At 40.1% G+C, this 23,913-nt stretch overlaps 1 protein-coding gene across 3 annotated transcripts in view; it reads right to left on the bottom strand.

Annotated features, from left to right (window-relative positions):
* Trim9 (tripartite motif containing 9) overlaps positions 1–23,913 on the bottom strand; it is a 113,579-nt gene that overhangs the window by 33,782 nt on the left and 55,884 nt on the right. For all 3 annotated transcript variants that reach the window (XM_013012249.1, XM_013012251.1, XM_013012250.1), the window contains exons 2-5: positions 19,467–19,562; positions 16,535–16,657; positions 3,517–3,627; positions 2,272–2,425 (exon numbers count right to left, since the gene is read on the bottom strand). In XM_013012249.1, the coding sequence (XP_012867703.1) occupies positions 2,272–2,425; positions 3,517–3,627; positions 16,535–16,657; positions 19,467–19,562 (484 nt within the window). The remainder of the gene's footprint in view (positions 1–2,271; positions 2,426–3,516; positions 3,628–16,534; positions 16,658–19,466; positions 19,563–23,913) is intronic.

Genomic DNA, 23,913 nt, shown 5'->3' with positions numbered 1-23,913 from the left:
CAGGGTTCTTGTGTCTCAGTGTCTTAAGCTGACTACTAGTGCTGTCGAATAAAATGAGGAACCATATGTAAAACTTCTCTGCACTTGGTGAAGAGGAGGATCTGGCTCAGTTAGCACTCAATAAATGCTCAACATTTTTTTGGTTACTATTGCAAAATAAAAGCATTTTAATTTATCATGTATCAACTACTTCAAAAATTGGTTAAGACATCTTCCCAAAGCAATCCTTGTTAAACAAAAGATGAGAAAATTGAAAATAAATGAGAGCAAACATACATTAAAATGATGAAAGAAGTACATATGACAACTAGCAGGATGAATTTGACTATGGAACATTAGATCTAATAGCCCTAAAATTTGTTAGGTGACCTGGTTCTCCATGTCTGAGAGAGAGCACTGCTGTGTGCCAGAGGCTCATACCCCTAATCCTAGCTACTCAGGAGGCTGAGATCTGAGGATCAGGGTTCAAAGCCAGCCAGGGCAGAAAAGTACCTGTGAGTCTCTTGTCTCCAATTAGCCACTCAAAAAATTGGAAGTGGAGCTGTTCCTCAAAGTGGTAGGGCTTAGCCTTGAGCAAAAGACCTCAGGGACAGCGCCCAGACCCTGAGTTCAAGCCCCATAACTGGAAAAAATTTTGTTTCTGACGTTGAAGGCGTGGCCTTGCCAATGCGCAAAGTGGCCAAGTTTGTGTTGTGGTCTCGAACCTAAAAAATGTTGTTTCTTTGGGAAAAGCTCTGCTTCCTATTTTGGGGGGGGGAGTTGGGTAGTTGTGGAGCTTGAACTCAGGGCCTGGGTGGGCAGTGTCACTGAGCTTTTCTGCCCAAGGCTAGCCCTACCACTTTGAGCCACAGCCCCACCTCCAGTTTTTGAGTGGTTAACTGGACATAAGAGTCTCATGGGGACTTTTCTGCCCGGGCTGGCTTTGAACTGTGATCCTTAGATCTCAGCTTCCTGCAGAGCTAGGATTACAGGTGTGGGCCACTGGTGCCCAGCTAGAAACAAAAAATTTTAATGCTCTGAATTCTGAGTCATTTTCTTTAGTTTTAAAAATAAGATGATTCAATGGTAGAGATGGAGTGAGGTTGGTGGAGGGGAGAAATAAATGGAAAACATTTACTGGTTGTTCTTTTGTTTGTCCTAAGCCGGTCAAGGCTGGCCTTAAATTCACAACCCTGCTCCAGTCTCCTAATTGCTGGGATTATGGCATTGCTCAGCTCTCCCATAGTTGTTTGTGCTCATTGTTGTGGTGGTTTTATGAATCTACATGTTATAAAATAGCACAGGACTTTACATAGACTGTACAAATGTCAGCTTCTTGGTTTTGGCATATTATAGTTATGAAAGAGCAGGAGGACTTTTCCTTGCTATTTTTGTAACTTCCTGTGGATCCATGTTTTGAAATCAAGGATGAGAAAAAAATATTCTTCCAATGGACATTAACAATACTATCATAAAGTATTGTTGCACAGTTGGTCTGAATTTTCATTTTTCTTTGAATGAGTTATTTTCTTAAACTAAATTAAGTACTTGTACTTCCCTTTAGTCTTCATCCCTCAGAATCTCAAAGAGACTTTGTTGTATTCCTCAGTTATATAAACTACTTTTAAAATTTATCTCATAGTTTCTTTTCCCTTCCAGGCTTGTACTTCCTGCCAGATCAAAGGCCAGTTGTGATTCTCTCAAATTCTCATAGATCCAAGCCCAAATGTTACTATCTTTATCTTACATGAAGATAGTTAACTCTGGACTCCCTCATTTATATCACTGTTTCTGGTTACTATGTGTAATAAAGTTTTCTTTCTTTTCCTTTTTAAAACAACTATGTATTTATTTATTTAATCTTTAGGTAGTTGTACAAAGTGGTTTCAGTTCAACATGCCAATTTATGGGTACAATGCATCTTGATCAAGGTCACCCCTTCCATCATTCTCCACCATCTCTTACATCTTCGCCAGTCCCCTTGTTATACATAAAGGCTTTCTTTATGTGCAGTGATGTTCTTTTTATCCTTGCCTCTTTTCATGTCAGCTGTTCTCTGTTGCTGAGTATGTGGAAGCTAAGATTCTCCGAATCAAATGTAGAGTTTTATCTGAATTTATCTGATATGCTCAGAGGTAGATGACACAGCCACAAGGAGACAGTTTCATTACCTGATGAGATAGGAGTCACTTCAGATTTCTGTAACATTCATCACAGGGGTAACTGACCCTGCTTCAAGCACCACCATCTATGAGGGATGATGCTCTCTGACTAGGCAATGCAAGCACATACCTTTCACCTGTACAAAGTCCAGCTGGTGAATAGACTGTAGCAAAGGGCTGTTGTCCAGACTCAAGTCGAAGTCGGTGGTCATCCTGGGGGTGAGTGTGCCTTTCCCCCACTGATCCTCAGTCAGGTGCACTCTTCTTATGAGGGCATCAGAAATCTATACACATCAAAGACCACAGCCTAAGAAATGCAGAACCACCCTGGGACCACAAGATGGTTCCTTGACTGTCTCTTTGGGAATGCAACGACCACTTCCTTGGGATTTACAACCTCCTGTCTCATAGCTATTGATGAAGAGGATCCTAGCTGACTAGAATGATACACAATTTATCTAAATACTTAGGTGAGTGAGAGATAGGACACTATAATTAGGAAGTGTTCGTTGATCTTATAGACAAATGTGGATATATGATCATGAGATTTATGACTTTCCCCCTAAAATCCAACAACTGTAAAGAATAATGTCATGCTAGTGATTAATCCTATTACAAGATACAGATTGAGGCTTCCATTTTGAGCTATGGGTAGCCTTCTAAGACTTGGAAATGAGTTTAACAAATTAGCTTCAAGTGGTTTGCATATGGAATTTCTTACATTTTAACACGCCATCTTTTTGTAGTTATGACTTTTATTCTTTGAAGGAGCCTTTCATTGCATGCATTCAGTGGCCCTCTCATTATTGATCAGTTTAATAGAGTGTGAGCTATAAGAATCTACAAGTCCCTTAACAAAAGGTTCCATATCATAGGTTTCAAACTTAAGTGAAATCTAGCATACATCATCTTAGCATTTAGTTAAAACAGTTAACACTGAAAAAAGTGAGAATGCAAAACAAAAAAGCCTTCCCTACATTTTAGAAATCACTGACTTACTGGCCAGTAGGAAGTGACAAGGAGGTTGAAACCTTGCACATTCAAATGTTGTTGGCTGAAAAGCTGTCCGCGAGATGGTATGGAGATATAATGGGTGCCAGTTCTTAGGCAAAGCAATACTCTACACAGGAAGAACTTAAAGGGGATTATGTTTCATGATTAAACACAAGAACAATCACCTCCATTTCTCAACCTTATCAGCACTCCTTGGAAGTCAGTGGAGTTTGCTTTGCAGGTACCCACATACCTAGTGCAGCATGAACTCAGGTCCTTTTATCGAGGTACCTATGCTTTGCCAGCACTGTTGGATGTCCCATTTATGTGCCCTACACTCAGTCCCATAGGCCAACTGGAATCTGAGGCCAAAGCTACTTACCTGCAAAAAGCCACTGGGGTCATTTTCCTTAATCACCTCCAAGCAATATTCCATGAGACCTGTGGTCTGGCGTAATTTCACTGTGCAGTGAGAGATCTGATCTCGAACCACCTAGCATTAATGAGAAACAGAATGGTCCACAATGGTTGAGTAGAAGAGAAACAAACTGGATCTTGAGAATGTTTCTTCAAACCAGATTTTAAGAGCATTATGGAAATGGAACTGAATTTATTTGAATAGTTTGTGGCAAGGTCCACATGAACGGTGAATCTAGAAGACAGACTGGAGGAGTCTTCTGGAACCTAATAACAACAAGACCCAACAGAAAGGAGCACAGAGGTTGGGATCCTGTGATCCCTCTATAGGATCCCTGTGCCACTCTTCTGGGAAGATGCCTGTCCTGTGAGCTGCTCTGATTCATGGGTAAAGATGCTACAGCTTTCCAATGAGTGGCTACAGAGTTGTATAACACTGCTACCCACTCTCCCCACCTCTGCCTGTCCTTCTAAAGACATCACCATCTGAACCCCAGGGGTGTTCATTCTGATGTATTTTCATTCACTGGGATGGAGGGCCCATGTGGAGTTTGTGGGAGACGACGAAATGAACTTGGAGAGATGATAAATGGATGAGAATAACCCACTTAGAATCATTGTCCTCATTCTAGAACTCACTTTTATAGGCTGCCCCATTTGGCAAGCTATATCTGCTTTAGCCTAGATAGGCATCTGTCAAAGCCTGCAGTTTTGCCTCTAGGAAGTTGTCTTTGCTTGTTGACAAACTCATGACATACTCTGAAAAGTTTCTTCCTTCAGATGTGTTCGTCTTCCTGTCCTCTGCTCAGTGACCTGCATCCCGAATGACTTTTGAAGCAGAGAAGGAAACTGAGATTTTCCAGGAACCTTAATGACTTTCTTCTTTGATATATATACTACTTTGCAAAAGCCTTAAAATATCCAACTATTTGTATTTTATAGATAATTACTAAAACAAAGGATAATTACTATAAAGGATGGTAATGATAAATATTAAAATGTTTTATATTAATATTAAAATATTAAAATGTTTTCTGTCACTTTTAAATTTTTGATTGTAAACTAATTTTCTATTAAAGATGAAGTAGATGAAAATAAAGCAAATAACCTCACCATCCTACTGTAACTTTTTTTTTTTTGGTTGGTTGTGGGGCTTGAACTCTAGGCCTGGGCACTGTCCTTGAGCTCTTCAGCTCAAGGCTAGTGCTCTACCACTTGAGCCACAGTGCCACTTCCAGCCTTTTCTGTTTATGTGGTGCCAAGGAATCAAACCCAAGGCCTCATGCATGTGACGCAAGCACTCTACCTCTGAGCCACCCTCCCAGCCCCCTAATGTAACTTTTTTAAACAGATAGATTATTTCCTTTCAGTCCTTTTATTTTTTCTGAAACTCTACATACATTAAACCCTATATCACAGGCATTTTCCATGTAGCCACCATGAATAAGTCCTTTTGGCTACATAAATAGCTCATCAAGTGGGTAATCATAATTTAATCATTCCTGTTCCTCTATTATTGAACTTTAACTTCTTCCTAATAATGCATTCACTCATTGTTTATGTTTACTTATTTTCTATTCTTCTATTGTGGGAAAAATATAATAAAATATCCCAGTTTTGACATTTTTAAGCACACAGTTCTGTTGCACTAAGCATATGCACATTAAGTATAACTAACCACTGCTGACCTCCAGATGTTTTTGTCTTCTAAAACCAACATTGATATTCTATACATACTTAGGGTCAGAAAGTTTCAGTCTACAGGGTATATAAGAGCCAAGAAACCATTTCGTACATGATGAGAAATACATGTAGGCTTTTCATTGGCTGCCTGTAGCCCATGTACTGGTATTCATAGTTTCATATGGCCTAGTTATAAATACCCAGATGGCCCTTGGCAGATAAAAGATTCCTCACCCCTAAAGTTAAACTACAACTCTGCATTCTCCTCCTCTAGCAACTGCAATTCTACTCTGTCCTTATAAATATGACTAGGCTAGAAACCCCACATTAGTGGGATAGCACAATAATTTATTCTTTTACAACTGGATAATTTCACTTAGTATAGTATTTTAAGGTCTATCCATGTTGTATCCATGTGTGAATTATTTTGTCTTTTAAAGACTGAATAATATTCCAACATATACACATTCCACATTTTGTTTACATTTCCTCCTGTTTCAAAAGTTGCCTCTGCATTCATTTGATAGTATCCTTTGCATTCATTTGATAGTATCCTTTGAGGCATTTTGATAAAGTCCAGTTTACCTTTTTTTTTTTTTTTGCTGTTCATGATTTTAGTATCATATTCAAGAAATCACTGCCAAAGCCAATATCCTTAATATGCTTATAATTTAAGATCTTAAGTCTCAGTCTTTGTTCCATTTCTAGATGATTTTTGTATATGGCATTAGGTAAGTGTTTAACTTCATTTTTTGAAAAAGCAGTACTACATTTAGAACTCAGGTCCTTGCACTTGTTAAGTAGGTAATCTTCCCATAAAGCCATACCCCCAGCAATGATTTTTGCTGGTTATTTTTCATGCACAGGAAAGTGCCTGGGTATGACCTAACTATGTTAGGTTTCTTGGTAACTAGGATAACGGGCATATGCCACCATATCCAGCCATTTGGTTGAGAATGGATAATGATCTCAACAATCTTAGCCTCCCATGTAGCTAGGAAGATAGATGTGAACCACTGGTTCCCAACCTTACTTCAATTTTTTTCACATGTGGATATCTAGTTTCCCATTTGTTAAAAGGATGGTTCTTTCCCCATTGAATGACTGGTACCTTTGTAAAAAATTATTTGAACATATACATGGGAATTTATTTATGGACTATTCTAGTCCAGTGGTCTATATATTTGCCTTTATTCCAGTATTGTTTTTGATATGGTAGCTTTGTAGTGAGTTTTGAAGACAGACGTCTGAGCAATACAAATCTGTACTTCTGTTTCCATGATTGTTTTGGCTATTTAGGTCTCTCAGCTTTCTGACAGATGACTTGGTATTGCTTTTTAACTTTAAATAAGAATTTAGAGAAAGAACAAAGTGTTAGATTAAAAGAATCTATTAAAAGCTGGGCGCCAGTGGCTCATGCCTGTGAACCTAGCTACTGAGTCTGAGATCTGAGGATTGCGGTTCAAAGACAGCCCTGGCAGAAAAGTCCATGAAACTTGTATCTCCAACTAACCACCAGAAAACCAGAAATGGTTCTGTGGCTCAAGTGGTAGAGGACTAGCCTTGAGCTGAAGAGCTCAGGGACAGTGCCCAGGCCCAGAGTTCAAGCCCCATGACTGACCAAAAACAAAACAAAACAAAACAAAAAAAACCAATCTATTAGGATTGGCAAAAACAAACAAACAAAAAAACTACTTTGATGTAAAGGTGATTGTGTGATTGTATTTAGGAGGATGGGGATCAAGTTTAAAATTCACTGGTTTGCTAGACACCAGTAGATCACACCTGTAATCCTAGTTACTCAGGGGGCTGGGACCTGAGGATCATGGTTCGAAGTCTGCCAGGGACAGCACCCAGGCCCTTAGTTCTAGCCCCCAGGACTGGCACACACACACACACACACACACACACACACACACACACACACACACACACAAAACAACTAAAATTCACTGGTTTAGTTTGGCTCATAAAATGCTTGTAACCCCCGCTATTTGGGAAGTAGAGATAAGAGGAATATCTGTTAAAGGTTGAAGCTATTAAAATTAGCAAGACCTCATGTCCACAAATAAACTGGACATGGTGTGTGCCTATGGTACCAGCTTCATAGGAGGTTTAGGTGGTAGAACCACTGTAAAAGGCTGACCCGGGGGAAAAACTTGAGACTCTATCACAAATAATTAAATGGGGCTAAGGGTTGGCTCCAGTGGTAGAATGCCTGCTTAGCAAGCTTGAAGCTGAGTTCAAACTCTAGTAAGGCCAAATAAAAAAGAATCACTGATAAATGATTACATCTAGTATTTTTTTATATTTCTGACAATCACCATCACCATGTTTTGTTCTGAGCTCAAGAAATTACAAGTTAATTTAATTTTCCCACCAAATAAAGAGGAAGGTTAGGCATCTGCTTCTTGGGGAGAAAGTTCTAAACTTGTTCTACAAGTAAAGCTTAGAAATGCAAGATATGTGACCAATAAGTAATTCATTACTTCTTCCTGCTGCATGAGCCATTAGTTTGATCTTATATTTTAGTAGGCAGTACATCCCTGTGGCAGTGACAACTTTAGTGTCCTAATAGCATTAGCCCTGTTACTATTGGTCCCCCAAGCCCAAACAACAAGCCCAGACTGGATCTGAATACAGTCACCCAAAGAGAATCTGCTTTTGGAACAAAACAGAATGAATTGTGTTTAGTTTCTAAATGCTCAGCTCCATAATAATCTAATGCCATCCATGTACTGAAATAAGAACATCACTCATCTATAAACTTTTTTGTCGAACAGGGCTGGGGGTAGGGGAGATGTTGCTTTCTGAGTATTGGGGCTCTCTGCCTAGTCTTGAGAACCTTCTTTGCTGACAGTGAGTTCCATCAGGCACTTGCCATTGGCTCCTCTATTCTAGGCCTTGGCTACTGGGAAGAACTCAATGTCTTCCCAGTTCTGTCTCTCAACTGCCACTGTTGCTAGGATAGATTTTACTCTGCTGTTTTACATTTTAATCAGCCATTTGGTAAGAGTCATAATAGTCTGTGATAAAACTCAGGGCTGAAAATTAAACGAAAGGGTTCTCAGAACCATATTTTTGGGGTGCACTGTAGTTGATTTCCAGTTTTTGAATTAATTGAGCAAGATTTCTCACCTTATAGAAATCAGCCAGATAATTAGGTCTTTTAAAGAGTTGAAATATCTTTTTCTTCTGATTGAGAGACTTTTATCAGCTATTTACAAGCTACCTTCTGCAACCTGTATTATTCACACTCACTTTTTATTACTGCTTATTTTTGTACTCGTGTTTCTATGGAAATCAGAAGTAAGACCATGCCATTTTTATTCTTTGAATTACACATTTATGTGCTTTGGCTCTGGAGCCCCAGAGAACCCCTTGGCTCCATGTTTGCAGCTGGCACAACTCAAGAGCTCCTTTTGTTAGGAACTGCTCAAGTCACAGGAATGACACAACCAAGGACAGACTTCCTGCTATCATGGCTACTGGAGCCTAAGCTAGTTCCCACGGAAGTAGTTCATATTTCAAGGAAAGCTTTCAAAAATTTATCAGTAGAGCAGCCATCTTTTCTGGATGGCATGTGCCCCATTTTGTTAAGTGGCAAATTTAAAAAGGTCTATTCTTGAGTCAGGATATGACATAGACATCTATTTGGAAAAGGAGAGTCTGAAAATGGACTGTTGTCCATCCTTTGAATTCTCAGACTTTCTCAGCAGCACAAAGTGAGTCAGGAGAGCTTGTTCAATACAAATGTAGGTTTCTTCTGCCTGTTGACAACCACATTCCCATCACTGACAAGCCAGACTCCTTCCTTCAGTCAGCTAGTGTTATCTAACCATTGACTAGGAGGAATTTCACTACTTTATACAACTTTGGCCTTGACAACTTTCTCCCATCTCCATTCACCTCTTCATTTCACATGGGGCTCTTCAATATTTTCCTTTCTTTATTCTTTTTCTCATCATGGGATGTGGAGGTTTAAGAGTTATAAATGGTTAGTCTAAATAAATGTTCACCCTTTCTCTCCTATTTCAAAAAATTCTTTCCTAAATATAGTGCCTTTCAATCACAGTTTAAAATGTTTTCTCTCTGAGGCTGGGAAGGTGGCTCAGTGGTAGAGCGCTTGCCTCGCATGCATGAGCCCCTGGGTTCGATTCCTCAGCACCACATAAGCAGAAAAAGCTGGAAGTGGCGCTGTGGCTCAAGTGGTAGGGCGCTGGCCTTGAGCTGAAGAGCTGAGGGACAGCGCCCAGGCCCAGAGTTCAGGTCCCATGATCAGCCAAAAAAAAAAAAAAAAGTTTTCTCTCCAATGAAAAGGGTAATCCTTTGTTGTTTGCTTGTTTATGTTTAAGGCACACATAAAGACGCAAATTTGAAGGATTTGTTCCCTATAAGTTTTGTTGGTAGATGGTGGTTGGTGGGGGAATTTTTTTTTGCAGGGGGAGGGGAGGCTGGTACTAGGGCTTGAGCTCAGGGCCAGGGTGCTTTCCCTTAGTTTTTTCACTCAAGGCTGGTGCTCTACTACTACCACTTCTGGATTTTGGTTAGTAAATTGAAGATAAGAGTCCCAAGGACTTTTCTGCCCAGGCTGACTTCAAGCCATGATCCTGAGTAGCGAGGATTACAAAGAACCACCAGTGCCAGGCAGTGGAATTTCTATGTGTCCCACCAGGTTCTGAAGCATGATAAACAATTAATGCTAAATAGTGACTCATGTGAATTAAGGGTGAAGTGCTTTGGCTATGGATTATTTGTAAAATAAAGAACTTTCTTAATTTTTTTTCCTTGAGTAGAGTATTATCTACTTTAGAGGACTCTAAAAAAAGGTAATTTAGTTTCTTATATATCACTATTCTCCCACAGAGTTCCAAGCAAATATTTTCTTCCTCATTCTCTGTTTATCTCCCTCTGTGTAAGTGTTTTCATTTACCTACCCAGGCAACTGATACTTTCAAAGACAAGCTTGGAGCTTTGAGTTGTTACTCAAGAAGAAGATCATGCAGGCCTATTAAATAAACAAAACAGGTACTTGTTTTAAAGAAGTCTTGAGATTTTAGCAGTAAAATTACAAGTCTTCTCAGCAAGCACTGAATGAAATATACAAAGCATGGAGTTTTGTATATAGAAATTATATCTTTGTACAGAGAAGGTAAGGAAGAAATGCAAGGTAATGGGGAGAGAAGCAGTTTGGTGAAGTCCCACCCACGAGAGAACATCTATCACTGAGAGTTGGCAGCAACTGAAGTGATACTATATGGTGTTTTGTAGGATGCAAGAGGTAATAAGGTACAGAATAATATTTCATCATCTTCAAAGTATAAGTTTGGTACCTCCTAGATGTACAAAGTGTCACTCATATCTAGGTGTAGGCAAAGAGTCTGAGGCTGTCTGTCATTCATTGGTATTGCCAGAGTGGGTTGGGGATTTTCAAGGGTGTGCCCTTAATGTGTGAGAGCCCGAGCTGTGTCTGGTAGCTCCCTAGTTATTCCATAGAAACTCTAGGCACTGTCTCTACCTGGACTTTGTGACCTTTGTTCCTACATGGTGGAAAGCAGAAGATCCCAGAATTTGTCAGACTCATTAATGATGGTCTTTAATCAGTCATAATGGTAGTTAAATTAGGGTTGGTACCTAGCAACTTCTGCTGATGGGCAGCTGAAGGTTTTAAGTTGCTCCAGGTGCGTATTTTTGTGATTATCAGCATGTCATTCAACTAATTCCAAATATGAGCAAGAAGAAATATTTTTCCTCTCCAGCAGCTTTCTGACATTTGCTTTATCTCCTCATGTTTTTGGAAGGGACTTGTGACATGCAGCATTTTTCAACCACAGGATGGCACTGACTATAATTTAAATTTCAAATAGGATTCCTAAAATTTGACCACATCTGCACATGTCTCAAAATCTTTTTGCATAATAGCTTTTCAAACTTCTAAACTATTTTATAGCTTAATCAAAGGTTTGGAGATAATAACACCAGTGTATGAGTTAATTCTATGTTATTACAAGTCCCTAGAAATCTTTCTTCAGTATATTGAAAAACATATCTTCAGTCTTCTCTCTCAATGGTAACAATAATAGCTAATATTTAATGAGTACTATGCTAAGTACTTTACAGTGCCCCAGGAAGTGAGAACACTAATTCTAGTATTTTATACATAGCTGAAAAAAAACCCCAAAAAACAAAAAACTAAGCCATTAGACATGTCCAACCTGGTAAACAACAAGGTATAACTTTGCACCCTAGTTTCTATGACATGGGATCTGGAGTTTTCTCTCATTCAGCAACATCTGGCCCCGCCCAACCACATCTGGACTCTCAGAGTGTCACGATCAGTTTACTAAGACTGGAAATGTACACTCACTTTCCAGCATCCTGTGTCTTTTCAATTGCTCAAGGAGAGTTGCCAGAAAAACATACATACAACTCCTCTCTTTGTCAGCCAAGAGCAGCCACAGAAGACTGAGCCAAAGAGAAGCGGAAGAACTCAAGATCAGCAGCAGTACAGAGTGGCTGAGGCAACAAAGACAGAAAGAAGTACTGTGCTTGGCAAGGATGTTTGTAACAGGCCAGTCTTTTCTCACAACTCTCAGTAGCAACAAAAGTGACAAGAAAGGAAAAAAGACAGGGACAAAAGAAGAAGGAGGGAGCCACTGTGGCCTGTATCAGTAGTCAGGCAGCAGCCACATTATTGAGGGCTGCTTTTAGAAGCAGTGACAGATACAATTGTCTGAAAAAAGAAGAGAAACCAATCACATCAGACAGAAGACAGAGCAGCTTTGCTGCGATAGGGAACAACCAGCCACCTGTCTCTGCTTCTGCTCTCTTTGAGGTCTAGGGCAGGAGCTCTAGCCTGGGCAGGGTGAAATGGGGATTGGCAGGTTCTCTGCTTTGCATTCCCAAGGCATCAATGTGCCCTGCAGAGAGGTTCCCCAGGAGTAAGTCTGGAGGGAGGGAAAGAAGCCAGTTTCAGCTTGTATTAACGCCACTCTCGTGCAACTACCTATGCATCGATGTCATAATTGATTTTTACATGGTTCCATTCTGCACAGGTAGCAGTAAGCCAGGACAACTGGGGACTTTTCACGACCTTCGCCATTCTCTGACATGGATCCATTATGCTTTCTCAATCTTTGATTCCCTCTTTCTTCCAGATTGCAGTTGCCTTTCACTGCCCCGCCCCCACCTCCATTATAGAAAAGCTGTAGTGTCACTACATTCATCATGTGATTTATTACAAACCATTCACCGTGCTCTGTATTATAGTGCCAGATAATGTTTGCAATGTTTTGTAAAAGAGATTTCCACTGAGGAAAAAGTTAAAAATTTTATGTATAGATATTTAAAGGTTGCCCTATTATTTAGCAGAGAAAATTCCAGATGTCCAGTTCATTTTCCAAAGATATCTGGTTTTATTTAACACAGTGCAATGTGATTCAGAAGGTATTTTAGAAATTGCTATAAGAAAACGCTATTTCTGAAGGGTACTGGCATGCAGCAATGATGACAATTTTTTTTTTTTTTTGTCGGTCATGGGGCTTGAACTCTGGGCACTGTTCCTCAGCTCTTAGCTCAAGGCTAATGCTCCACCACTTGAGCCACAGTGCCAGTTCCAGTTTTCTGGTGGTTAATTGGAGATAAGAGTCTCATGGCGTTTACTGCCTGGGCTGGCTTTGAACTGCCATCCTCAAATCTCAGCCTCCTAAGTAACCAGGATTACAAGTATGAGCCACCAGTGCCTGGTTTGATGACAGTTTTTTTTTTTAACTGATGTTAGAGCAGAAGATGGAAACAGGAAACGCCTATCCATCCCTCAGGACTAACTGGATGGAGTAATATAATACAATCTGTGCTAAATACTGTCTTCTTTCCTGAAACCTCTGCCCAAATCATTGCAGGCAGGAAGGTGGTGGTAACTCATGTTTCTTACAGTCTGGGATACTAATAACTCTTGCATTAGAGAATCTGTAACTATAAGTAATTCTGTCCTCACCTGGAAGCTAGATCTTTACCTGTGCTGCAGTCATTTGTAGGTGTGGTTTGCTTCTTCCACTGAGTCAATTAAGTGCCCCTTCTTTCCCTATGTTTCTGTTGAGGATTGAGGTGTGCATTAGATTTAATGAAGGAAAGGGAAAGGCTGAGAGGATTCACAATCTCTGCATTGTACTTCTACCTGCTATCAGCAGTGCAGTGCTGATTTTGGGCTCTGTAGCCAAGTTCCCAGCACACAAATTCTTTTTCCTTATACCAGTTCATAATATCTTGGTGCTATTCCTTATTTATCTCTATAATAGGAGTGATTCAGCTGATCCTTATAGCACAATTCATATAGAGTTGTCTCAAAGAAAATGTCTGGGGGGGAGGGGCGGTTGGAGGGAAGGAAAGAGGGAGAAAAATGAGGGAAGGGGTAACAAGTTAAACAAGAAATGTACTCATTACCTTACTTCTATAACTGTAACCCTTCTATATATCACCTTGACAATAAAATTGCAATTTTTTTGAAAAGAAAATGTCTCTAAATTTCAGCTATTAAATGATTAAAGGAAGGACTTGGGGACCAAGAATGCTCATTTGTGTTGGTCTCAAGGCAACATCAGAATCATATGCTGTAACATTCACAAACTTTAATTCACATACAAGGTAGTTCAGATCTAACCTAAGTATCTTGGATGAAAATATTTTGGAGTAGAATCATTTTCCAGATTGTTGCAGCTAAATCTATTAGCTAGCTATCCACTAAACAAAACTTTCAGAACTATCTAGGCAAAAACAATACTGTTACAACATTTCTCAGTTTCTACTACATTTTAGGAATCAGTACAAGTTACCTTGAATCACAGTTCTTTGGCCCTTCAAAACCAAATAACTTGATTGGAGACATTAGGAACCAGAGGCCTAGAAACTGATGAACTGGACAAAGCAATGTAGGTAATACTCTCCATCACTGGCACCTTGTAGCTTACAAATGCTCAGGCCACAAGAAGTGTTTCACTAGGAAAACTCTAGTTCTTATTATTCCATCAGCTTTATGAAGGACCCATGTGGCTGAGGCTGGTGTGCTCTCCTATAGGAGATCAAGTTCATCCTAAAATGAATCTAAAAGGGTCTTCTAGTTAGACTTACCACCAGGAAACATTAATTACCACTCTGGAAGGAGCTAAAGGATTGCTTTTGTTTGCTGCCCAAACCAATAGGATAGAGTTCTTTGAACATGAGCACTCTGGGTACTTTTCTTTACAAACTTACAGTTCATTTTGATTTTAAGATGCACAGTTTTATTTATTTAGGAATCTTCTGTCTCCTTGATAAAATTGTGCTAGTGCTTACCTCATGGGCAGCCAAGGAAGCATGACACTGTAAGCACTAAAGGAGGTCAGGTAGCAAACTTCATTGTAAGGTTCAGCCCTCATGAGCCCTTTCTGGCTTGCATGGACCCTGCTATTCATTTAGCCTCCTGTCTGCCTCAATTCCACAGGTTCCCCCAGAGTTGACAGCCAGACAACTCACAAAGGTAGGGGAGAGAGAGCTTTATCTTCCTATATTTCTCTGGGGAAGGAAATAGCAGGTTTGCAAACATTAAATGGGTTTTGAGGAGCTACAGGTAAGGGAGGGTAGAGGAACCCAAGTGAAGGAGCTACATTGGGGCTTTGTTCACCCTTGGAGGGAACCATGAGGCTTTCCTAGGGAAAGAAAGGTGTTCCTGTTCTTGTTCCTTCCCTTCCAGCCTCTCTGCTACTCCGGCCCGGCCCCACGTCATTCCTATGGCTTGATGTCAGGTTCTGAGTGCCATTCCTGAGCTTTTGGGTTCTACCACTTGAGCCACAGCTCTACTTCTGGCTGTTTGCTGGTTAATTAGAATAAGAGTCTCTCATGGACTTTCCTGCTCAGGCTGGCTTTGAACTGTGATCCTCAAATCTTGACTTCCTGGGTAGCTAGGATTACAGGTATGAGCCTCTGGTGCCTGGTTAAAAATGTGTTCTTTCTTTCTTCCTTCCTTCCTTCCTTCCTTCCTTTCCTTCCTTCCTTCCTTCCTTCCTTCCTTCCTTCCTTCCTTCTTTCTTTCTTTCTTTCTTAATTATACTGGCTGTCTCTGTCTTCAAACCAGAGTTTTTTGGGGCTCTGAGTCCTAGTATGAGGGTGAGACACATACTAATGATTGGCAGCTCTGCTGCTCAGGGCTCAGCATTGTCAGTCTTGCAACATCCTTTGCCCAAGTCTCATGCCCAGGTTAGTTACTTGTCTTATTTCTGGTAAATATAAATTAGGTAGAGGCCCTGCTCAAAGAGTCTCTCGCATCAGCTTTTAGCCCCAAATTTTGTGAGCTGTGTTTATCTTTATCTACAGTCTTAAAGCTCTTTTTGGTTTGCAAACTAGAACCCTATTCTTTAGAAAGGAGTTCTACTGTTCTCCAAGGACAAGAGCCTGCTTCATACCTGAAAGGAGCCATCAACCACTATTGAGCCACTGACTACACACTAGCTTCTCTGAGGTTGCAGCTACTCAGCGTTCCTATCAAACTTCCTAATACAAACTTTCTGACCAGCGGAGTCTTTGGTCAGACCCTACTTCTTATTCCACCCTAAAAGCAGGCCCACCGAGTACCCTGTACCTCACTAGACACTCCCTGAGACATGGGCATGTGACTGCCCACTGCTGGTTTCCTTTCTGATCCTCTTTTTCAATCTACCAGCCCTGCCTCTCACAGCTCATTGCCTAACTCCAGCGGAAACAGACAAGACATCAGATGTCTCCAGAATGACCAGCCCTGCCAATTGGACTCTAGAGTTATAAGCAATCAATTTCATTTGTAGTAAGAACAGTCTATATGTCTATTCAACTGCAAAGTTCAACTTAGAAGTTAAGCAAGTAGAGACCCTATATATTTCCCTATCCAGAAATACATTTTGCCTCTATGTGTCCACTTGGCCACCACAGCTAAAATTTCAAATCTCTTCCCTTATGTTCACCATCTCTTTATCTGCATTTAATGCTCAGCATGTTTTACAAACATACTATACAACTCATTTACCTTGCTTACTGTTTATCTCTTCTCACTGACTATAAGCCACATGAACACAGAGGTTTTGATTTACTGTCTCATTGCTCTGCACCCAGAGTGTATTCTGGCCCACTGGATAGGAAAATGAAGGAGTGAATGAAGGATGTGTCTGCTCCTTTCTGGACATGCCACATGGCCATGGAGACTAGACTGTATCCTCCGACCCAGGGCAGGGAATTCTGCCAGCCTGTCATCTGCTGGTTCATCAACTTTCTGCTGTCCCCATGGTCACACTCACCTTCAGCTTGTGTTCATGCTCTTTGTTGACACGGGCCAGCAGCTGAGCCTTTCTTCGATTGAGGGCATCAATGAGGGCGTCACACTGAGCCACCAGACAAGCCTCAAACTCCACACTGTTCTCCTATGTGACAAAGAATATTTGTCAGACACAAAGTTTTGGGAAAGTTGGGGTAGTTAGAGAAACCAGGGCTCCCCTGACCAAACTACTGAAGGGGATGGACAGAAAGGAACTCTGTTCTCAAAACACATTGTGTTTTTAAAGTAACTGGATAAGTTGTATTCTACAGTGGTAGTGTTTTGCTTTAAATGTAGATAGGAAAAGAGAAGTATGTATTCTTTAAATTCAGTTTTGTCAAAGGAAAACTACCTCTGCAGTATGAGTTATGGTGAATGCAATAATGTTCTAGAGTCCAGAGTGAACACAGGTAAAAAATGATCTTCAGGAGGAGTGAGTATAGGAGAAACAATCCTTCAATGGAAGGAAATAGAAAAAGGATGGCAGTGACCTTTGATATTAAACAGTAATCCAATCACAGTGGAAATGCCAAAGGTATAAGAATAATGAGTCAAACTACTTTTGACTCTCACTAGGAATAGCAATAGTACAGAATAATGAATGTCTGTAGCAGGCCTTACTATGTTGTAGAATTCAGCTACAAAGCAATAGCTTCTAGGGGAAAGTAAATTAGCTTCCCCATTATGTTTGAATTAAATGCGGGCTATAAATTTTTAACTTGACTTAAATCCATATATATCTTTCTTCAAGCAATTCTCTCAACAAATTACAGACATTTATTAGAGATAATCTTTTAAATAAGTTATATATGAGATTTTGATTCTTAAATCATAATCTTAAAAATAAAACCCCATGCAATTTATAGCTAAATACACTGACACCAGCACTTAAAAAACAGCACCCAATTGAGTAAACTATAAATCTGGGGGTGACTGGCAATAAAAGAACAATTTGGTCTATCAAATTTTATACCCAAAGTCATAAAAAACTGTAGCTCTTTATATAATGGTCCACAGATCTTTATTTGACATTTTTTTCAAATATGCAGATCTGTGTACAAGGCACTAGTAATTGCTTGAGCAATGGCTCTTATAGATGCTAATTCTGGCTTTCATGGCAAGCATTTTTGAGTTGTTAGGAAAGGCTCTTGGGAAACATTTAAGAGGTCTCTGTGGCCCAGTAGGGTAAAGGTGGTGGGTGGTGGGAGGGAGCCTTCCCCTTGAAAGCCTCTCTACTATTTTCTTGCAGAAAGAATGCTTTACTGAGATGGAGAGGCAAGGCTCAGGCAAGCCTGGAGCTGCACAGTTTATGCCAGCAAAAGCAAAGAAAGGACTGATTGATAAACTCCGCTGCTTCAGAAACACAGAAGGAAGTGTACAAATCTGTTAGGCTGTTAGAGAATCAAAAGTCTTAACATGGACATGCATGCCAAAAGAAAGGCATAGAAATCAGTGTATAATGCTTTCAAAGGCTGGCTTACATTTAAAAATCCATTTCTGCTTCGACGTGGGTTAAATATCAAATCAGAAAGACCATTTACTGGAGGCCAGAGCTAAGGTTATTTCTCTGAGTCAAACTCAAAACCCAAGAATGGTAAACAGTACAGAGGGTCATTATCTTAGTGTCCCATGAATTTTATGGTTTCCCCCTCTTAGCTATAGTGGAGAATTTATGGCTTCTCAAATGCTGGCTGACTGGCTGGTCATTGTGTCCAGATAAAGCAATCTGAAACGACTGTTGCTACATAGCTGGGTGATATCCAAATACCTAAGTAGAGGAGAAGCATTACTATGGGACAGGAAGAAAGGGGAAGAAAGAAGGAAGAAAAGTGTAAGAGAAGGGAAGCAAAAGAGAAAATGTGACCTGTTAATGTTAAATAAGATAAAAATCATTACAAGGGGTTTGAGAAATCTATAGAGCTGTAAAAACTAAATAATATTCACAAAGGAGATAAGCTTCTTTCTAAATACACAGTAGTAGAGTACAAGGATCCTGAGTGTGGAAGACAGGTACCACTTGAAAAATGAGGCTGTGCTTTTGGCTTGCTGGCCAAAGTCAACCATCTCCAGGATATCTGAGATGGTGTGTGTGTGTGTGTGTGTGTGTGTGTGTGTGTGTGTGTGTGTGTGTGTGTGCATGGATAGAAGAGATCATATAATAGGTACATAGAAAATATTTTTGCTAAAAAGTGCTGACTCCTTACTTGGGCCTATGAAATAACTAAAAGCAGGACAAAAGCTTGGCATCTCTGTCTCCATTTTGTATCTGTATTCTTTTGAGGCATTCTTTCTGTAGTTACTTTGCAACTACCCTGGAATCCAGGAAGGACAAGAGTGGTTGATAGCATCTTTACAATGAAAGGAATAGCAGAGCCTGAGCATGGCAGACTAGACAACCCACAATAATTTGCTTAACATAACAAAATCACTCCCTTCAACTGAGGAGAGCAATAACAGCTGGAGAACCCCTTAAAAATGATCAACCAGGTTACAGTTTGACCGTTAACTAATTATACATTTATAAAATTGATAAAAAAATAATGAATAAAAAGTTATACCCTTGCCCTATTTTTCTTTATTTAAACCAAGAGCTCATGTCTGTATGCTATAGATGCCTCTTCCCAAACCATGAAATAAATCTCACCACTACTCATCTGTTTATTTAGTGTGTTGACTGGACCTGACATATGGAAACTCTGGAGTTGGGCCTGGGGCCTAAAACTCATTTTAGTAGAGTAGAAATTAATCAACAGGAAATTTCTTGAAATATAGGAGAATATAAAGAAGAAAATAAAGGAGAAAAAATAAAGGAGAAATAAAGGAGAAAAAAAACAAAACAAGTCCCCTTCTCCCACTACCCCGTTAGGCACCAGCTGGTTGGGTTTGTTTCTGTCCATCTCAGGTGCTGTCTGTACCTGGATCTGCTGCACCATGTTGCGAAGCTGCACCAGAAACTCCTTGGCTTCTTTGGCCCTGTCGGACAATCCATTCAGTGCCTGGGAGAGCTGGTTCTGCAGAGAGAAAGAAGGAATCTATGGAGCTACAATCACACAAGGCTACATAGGGTTCTTTTCAGAGTGACAGGCCCCAAAACCTAGAGTCACCATCTTCCTGAGAACAATTGTCTGAGGTTGACCCATCAAGCCACACAATTTGTACTCTGGTACCAATAGCATCCACCCCTTCCATGGGCAGTCAAACATCTTCACCAACTGTTATCTCTCTAGTTTCCTCACCTTATTAATTAATTAAGCAATCATTTACTTAATGCATTACATAAAAGAAACGGAATTAAAAAGAGTAATAGGGGGGCTGGGAAGGTGGCTCAGCGGTAGAGGGCTTGCCTTGCATGCATGAGGGCCTGGGTTCGAATCCTCAGCACCACATAAGCAGAAAAAGCCGCAAGTGGCACTGTGGCTCAAGTGGTAGAACGCTAGCCTTGAGGTGAAGAGCTGAAGAGCTGAGGGGCAGCGCCCAGAGTTCAGGCCCCATGACCGACAAAGAAAAAAAAAAGAAAGAAAGAAAGAGTAATAGGGATGGTGACTATGATTACAGGAAATCATTTGCATATGAGTGTCATGATGAAACCTTTTACTATCTCTAATACATACAAGAAATATGAACAAATAAGACTTAAAAAATAAATACACCCCCAATAGTGACTTAGATGCTCTGATTGTTATTGATACTACTTACCCTAAAGGACTTACTGGACTGGGGTTGAGGTAGAAAGAATGAAGAGTGTCAAGGAAAGAATTCTTGCACTACTCCATCTTTCTAAGACACACTTCTGCTGAGGAAGCAATGTGTCCAGGTAAGCACTTGCTTCACCAGGGTCACTGCTGGGCAGCCATAGCTGAACAATGGGATCTGGATTCGTCTGCTGGGTGCTGGAGTGGCTGGAAAAGTGTTTGCTTCTCTGCAATGTGACTGGTGTGGTTTTTCTGCCTTTGATTCCTGCCTTTGTGATACATTGTGATGGAAGAGCAAGGGTGAAGGAATGGGGAGAGAAAGAGTTTGGGTTCTAGCATTTTGGGGCACCTAAACCAGCATCTGAAACCTCTCCCTCCTAGGCTTCTTGTTATGTGAGAAGACCAAATTCCTATTTAAGTCCCTGTACTGGACTTTTCCATTACTTGTAGCTGTTAGTATTGCACTTGATACAAAATTCCACTTGTATCAACCTGGGAAAATCCTTCTGTTCCTCATAGAGCAGTGATAGAATCCCTTTTCTATAACACTATCTGTGAAAAAGTAAACCCAACTATCTTCCTTATTAGCCAATCTCCAAATTGTATCTCTTGGTCCGGTAAATACTGTGTTGTTGTTTTGGTGGGGGGGGGGGCTTGAACTCTGGGCCTGGGCATTGTCCCTCAGCTCTTCTGCTCAAGGCTAGTGTGCTACCACTTGAGCCACAGCGCCACTTCCAGTTTTCTGAATGGTTTATTGGAGATAAGAGTCTCACGGACTTTCCTGTCCAGGCTAGCTTTGAACCGTGATCCTCAGATCTCAGCCTCCTGAGTAGCTAGGATGACAGGCGTGAGCCACTGGGGCATAGCTTTCCTGTAAATACTTTTATATTCACCTCATTGAATACAAAGTTGGAGCCAGGCACCAGTAGCTCACACTTGTAATTCTAGATATCCAGGAGACTGAGATCTGATGATGGAGGTCCTAAGACAACCTATGCAGAAAAACCCGTGAGACTCCATTTTCAATTAAATAGCAAAAGCTGGGCTGGAGGTGTGATTCACATGGTAGAGAACCAGCACAGCAAACAAGAGGAACAAAGCTTGAAGCACTGAGTTCAAGCCCTCAAAATGGCTAGTAGTAGTAATAATAATAACAATAAAAGGTTGGGCACGGACTCTCTTTTAAAATATGCATGTCAAATGCTGGGTGGTAGCAACATGTGCTAGAATGAGATAAGACAGACTTTGATGGGGCTCAAATTCTGACCCTGTCTCTTATCAAATAGGGTCCTAATAAGTTACCTCAACCTGAATTATTCCAGTGGGAAACCATTGGAATAATACTACTTTATTGTGAAGGTTGAATTAATCTGTGTGAAAGCTTCTGCTAATAAAGGGGAGTTGATTAAGGTACTACTCTGAACTCATAAATGCTGCAGTTACAGGCTGTTCAATCTTACAGACATAGTTTTACCTCCTACAAAAAATGAGAAGAACAATACTATTCATGGATGCTGTGGGCATTGCTTGAGATACTATATCAAAAGCCCAGAGGCATGAGGGTGTACAGTGCATAAGGCACTTAATAAATGTTGCCTGGCATTAATTTCTTCCAGTTTTCTTCATTCTTTCTCACATAAACACATGCAGACTAGATGGCTTTGAAGAATAGATTCTGAGGACAATTGTGCTTTGTTCTATGTATCAAGGCTCCAGGAGGGTAGAGCTACACAGCTGAGTAAGAAAAAGCACACAGTGAGCCTATAGTTTCAAAAGGAGTTACAGTTCTTTATTCCTAGGTTTCAGCAATACCATCATTTGGGTAAATGTTTCTCCACAAGAACTATTAACAGGAGATAAAGATGGAAAAAAAAGACTTATTTGGAAGGGTAGTAATAAAATGAGAAACATTTTAAAGAAGTATTTATTTTTCATTGTCACTCTTAGAACTCATGTCTGTTTATTTTTATCCAAATGGATAAAAGTGTGTGGGGATATCACATTTTACTTCCACTTAATATTGTACCCTATGCCTTTGTAATGAAACAGAAATTTGGGTACAGAAATTAAAATCATTTGGCTATTTAGAAATGAATTGAACTGATTTCTTACATTTCTGATCTTGCAAATGACTGTGTGTATATAATATACATCAGACTGGACACTTAAAAAATTATTGACCATGTGAGGCTATATTCTTGAAAAAAATTAGTAGGAGACAAAGAAAGCCGGCTTCATAGAGGACTTTACAGGCAAAGCAATAAGTAAACTGAAAAACTGAATTCTTTGGATGTACTTTCAGGCCCAGTGCCTTTTACCTGCTAATGACTATTCTGGGATTTGATAAAACAACTGCATTGTAAGATAAAGATCTAGAAATTGCTCTCCTAAGCTTTGTCTACTTGTGGAAATGGAGCAGGAGACAATGAAAACTCCTGGAAATCTATTTATCACTAGAAAATGTCCTTGTTTGTAAGGATTTATAGGTACATTACTTTTATAGAATGATTTTTACCATATTTATAAACTATATCTGATGTGGAAGGACATTATTATTGATTGATCTTGTTTCTTACAAACATTTATATTCCTAGTCTGGGCTCACAAAGCCATTCTATATTCAGGACAGAAAGCAGCCCTGCAAATTCACCATAAAAGCCTGGAGATGCAGATACATGGTAAGTGTTTTCATCTCAGCATCTTTAGCTGTCTACACAGTCATTAGAGGGAGAAAGTGATAGTTCTCAAAACTGTTTATAATGCCTAAGCAGTGGCATCCATATTTCTTCGACATGTGTGTTATAATTTACTGAAAAGCTATCTGAAAGGAAACAAGAGTAGGAAGAGATGCAGCCGCAGAAGCCCTGACAGATTTCCAATCAAGTAGTTCTCAGCTCAGAGCATGCTCAGAATAACCAAATTCTCCCAAGATGATAGCAAATTGTTCAAGCTTCAAGGAGAGAAACAAAGAACCCAGAATCCTTCTCTCCTTACTTGCCTCTCTCCCTTGTACTCCTGAGCTAAGCCTGGCTCCCTGTACCTCACAAAGGCCTGATGTTATGTGTGAGATCAGGAGTTTAACCTGGAAGGTATTGTGGAGGTTTCGGAATCTATTTCTTCCACTCAGTAAAGGGAAGAGGGAATTCAACCCCTGCTGGTCAGTTTTGCCTGGCTCTAGTAAGCCACTGAGTATGCAAAGTGAGGGGGCAGTGGCCTTTCTCTACTGTAAATGTTATTCATTTGTCATTTCCTGCTCAATTTACTACTAAAATTGGACAAAGCTTTGTGACTGTCTAGGATCTAAAGTTACAGGATTGACACAGGTCAAAAAGCACCAACCAAATGGCAGGTACAGAACAGATGAGACAGAAAATACACCCAGAAAATGACCCTGCTTCTTCCTCAGCACAAGGCACCTTTTGGGTCTCCAGCAAAGCACACACTGTTGAGATGCTATGAGCATTGATGGGCCAAGGTACTAAGGCAGGCACTGAATATAGTAGCTATGGATGCAATGGATTCTAAAGGAAAGCACAGAAGAATACCAATTGTTTTTTCTTCAGATATTCTGAGTACATAGATACTAATTACATATGTATTCTAGACACAACAAAGTAAAATTAAAAAAATAATAGTTCTAATACTAATATATATATATATATATATATAT

The sequence above is a fragment of the Dipodomys ordii genome, unplaced genomic scaffold (genome assembly GCF_000151885.1).
Source record: "Dipodomys ordii isolate 6190 unplaced genomic scaffold, Dord_2.0 Scaffold16, whole genome shotgun sequence".
Classification (NCBI taxonomy): domain Eukaryota; kingdom Metazoa; phylum Chordata; class Mammalia; order Rodentia; family Heteromyidae; genus Dipodomys; species Dipodomys ordii.
This window is presented reverse-complemented; position numbering and strand designations above follow the sequence as displayed.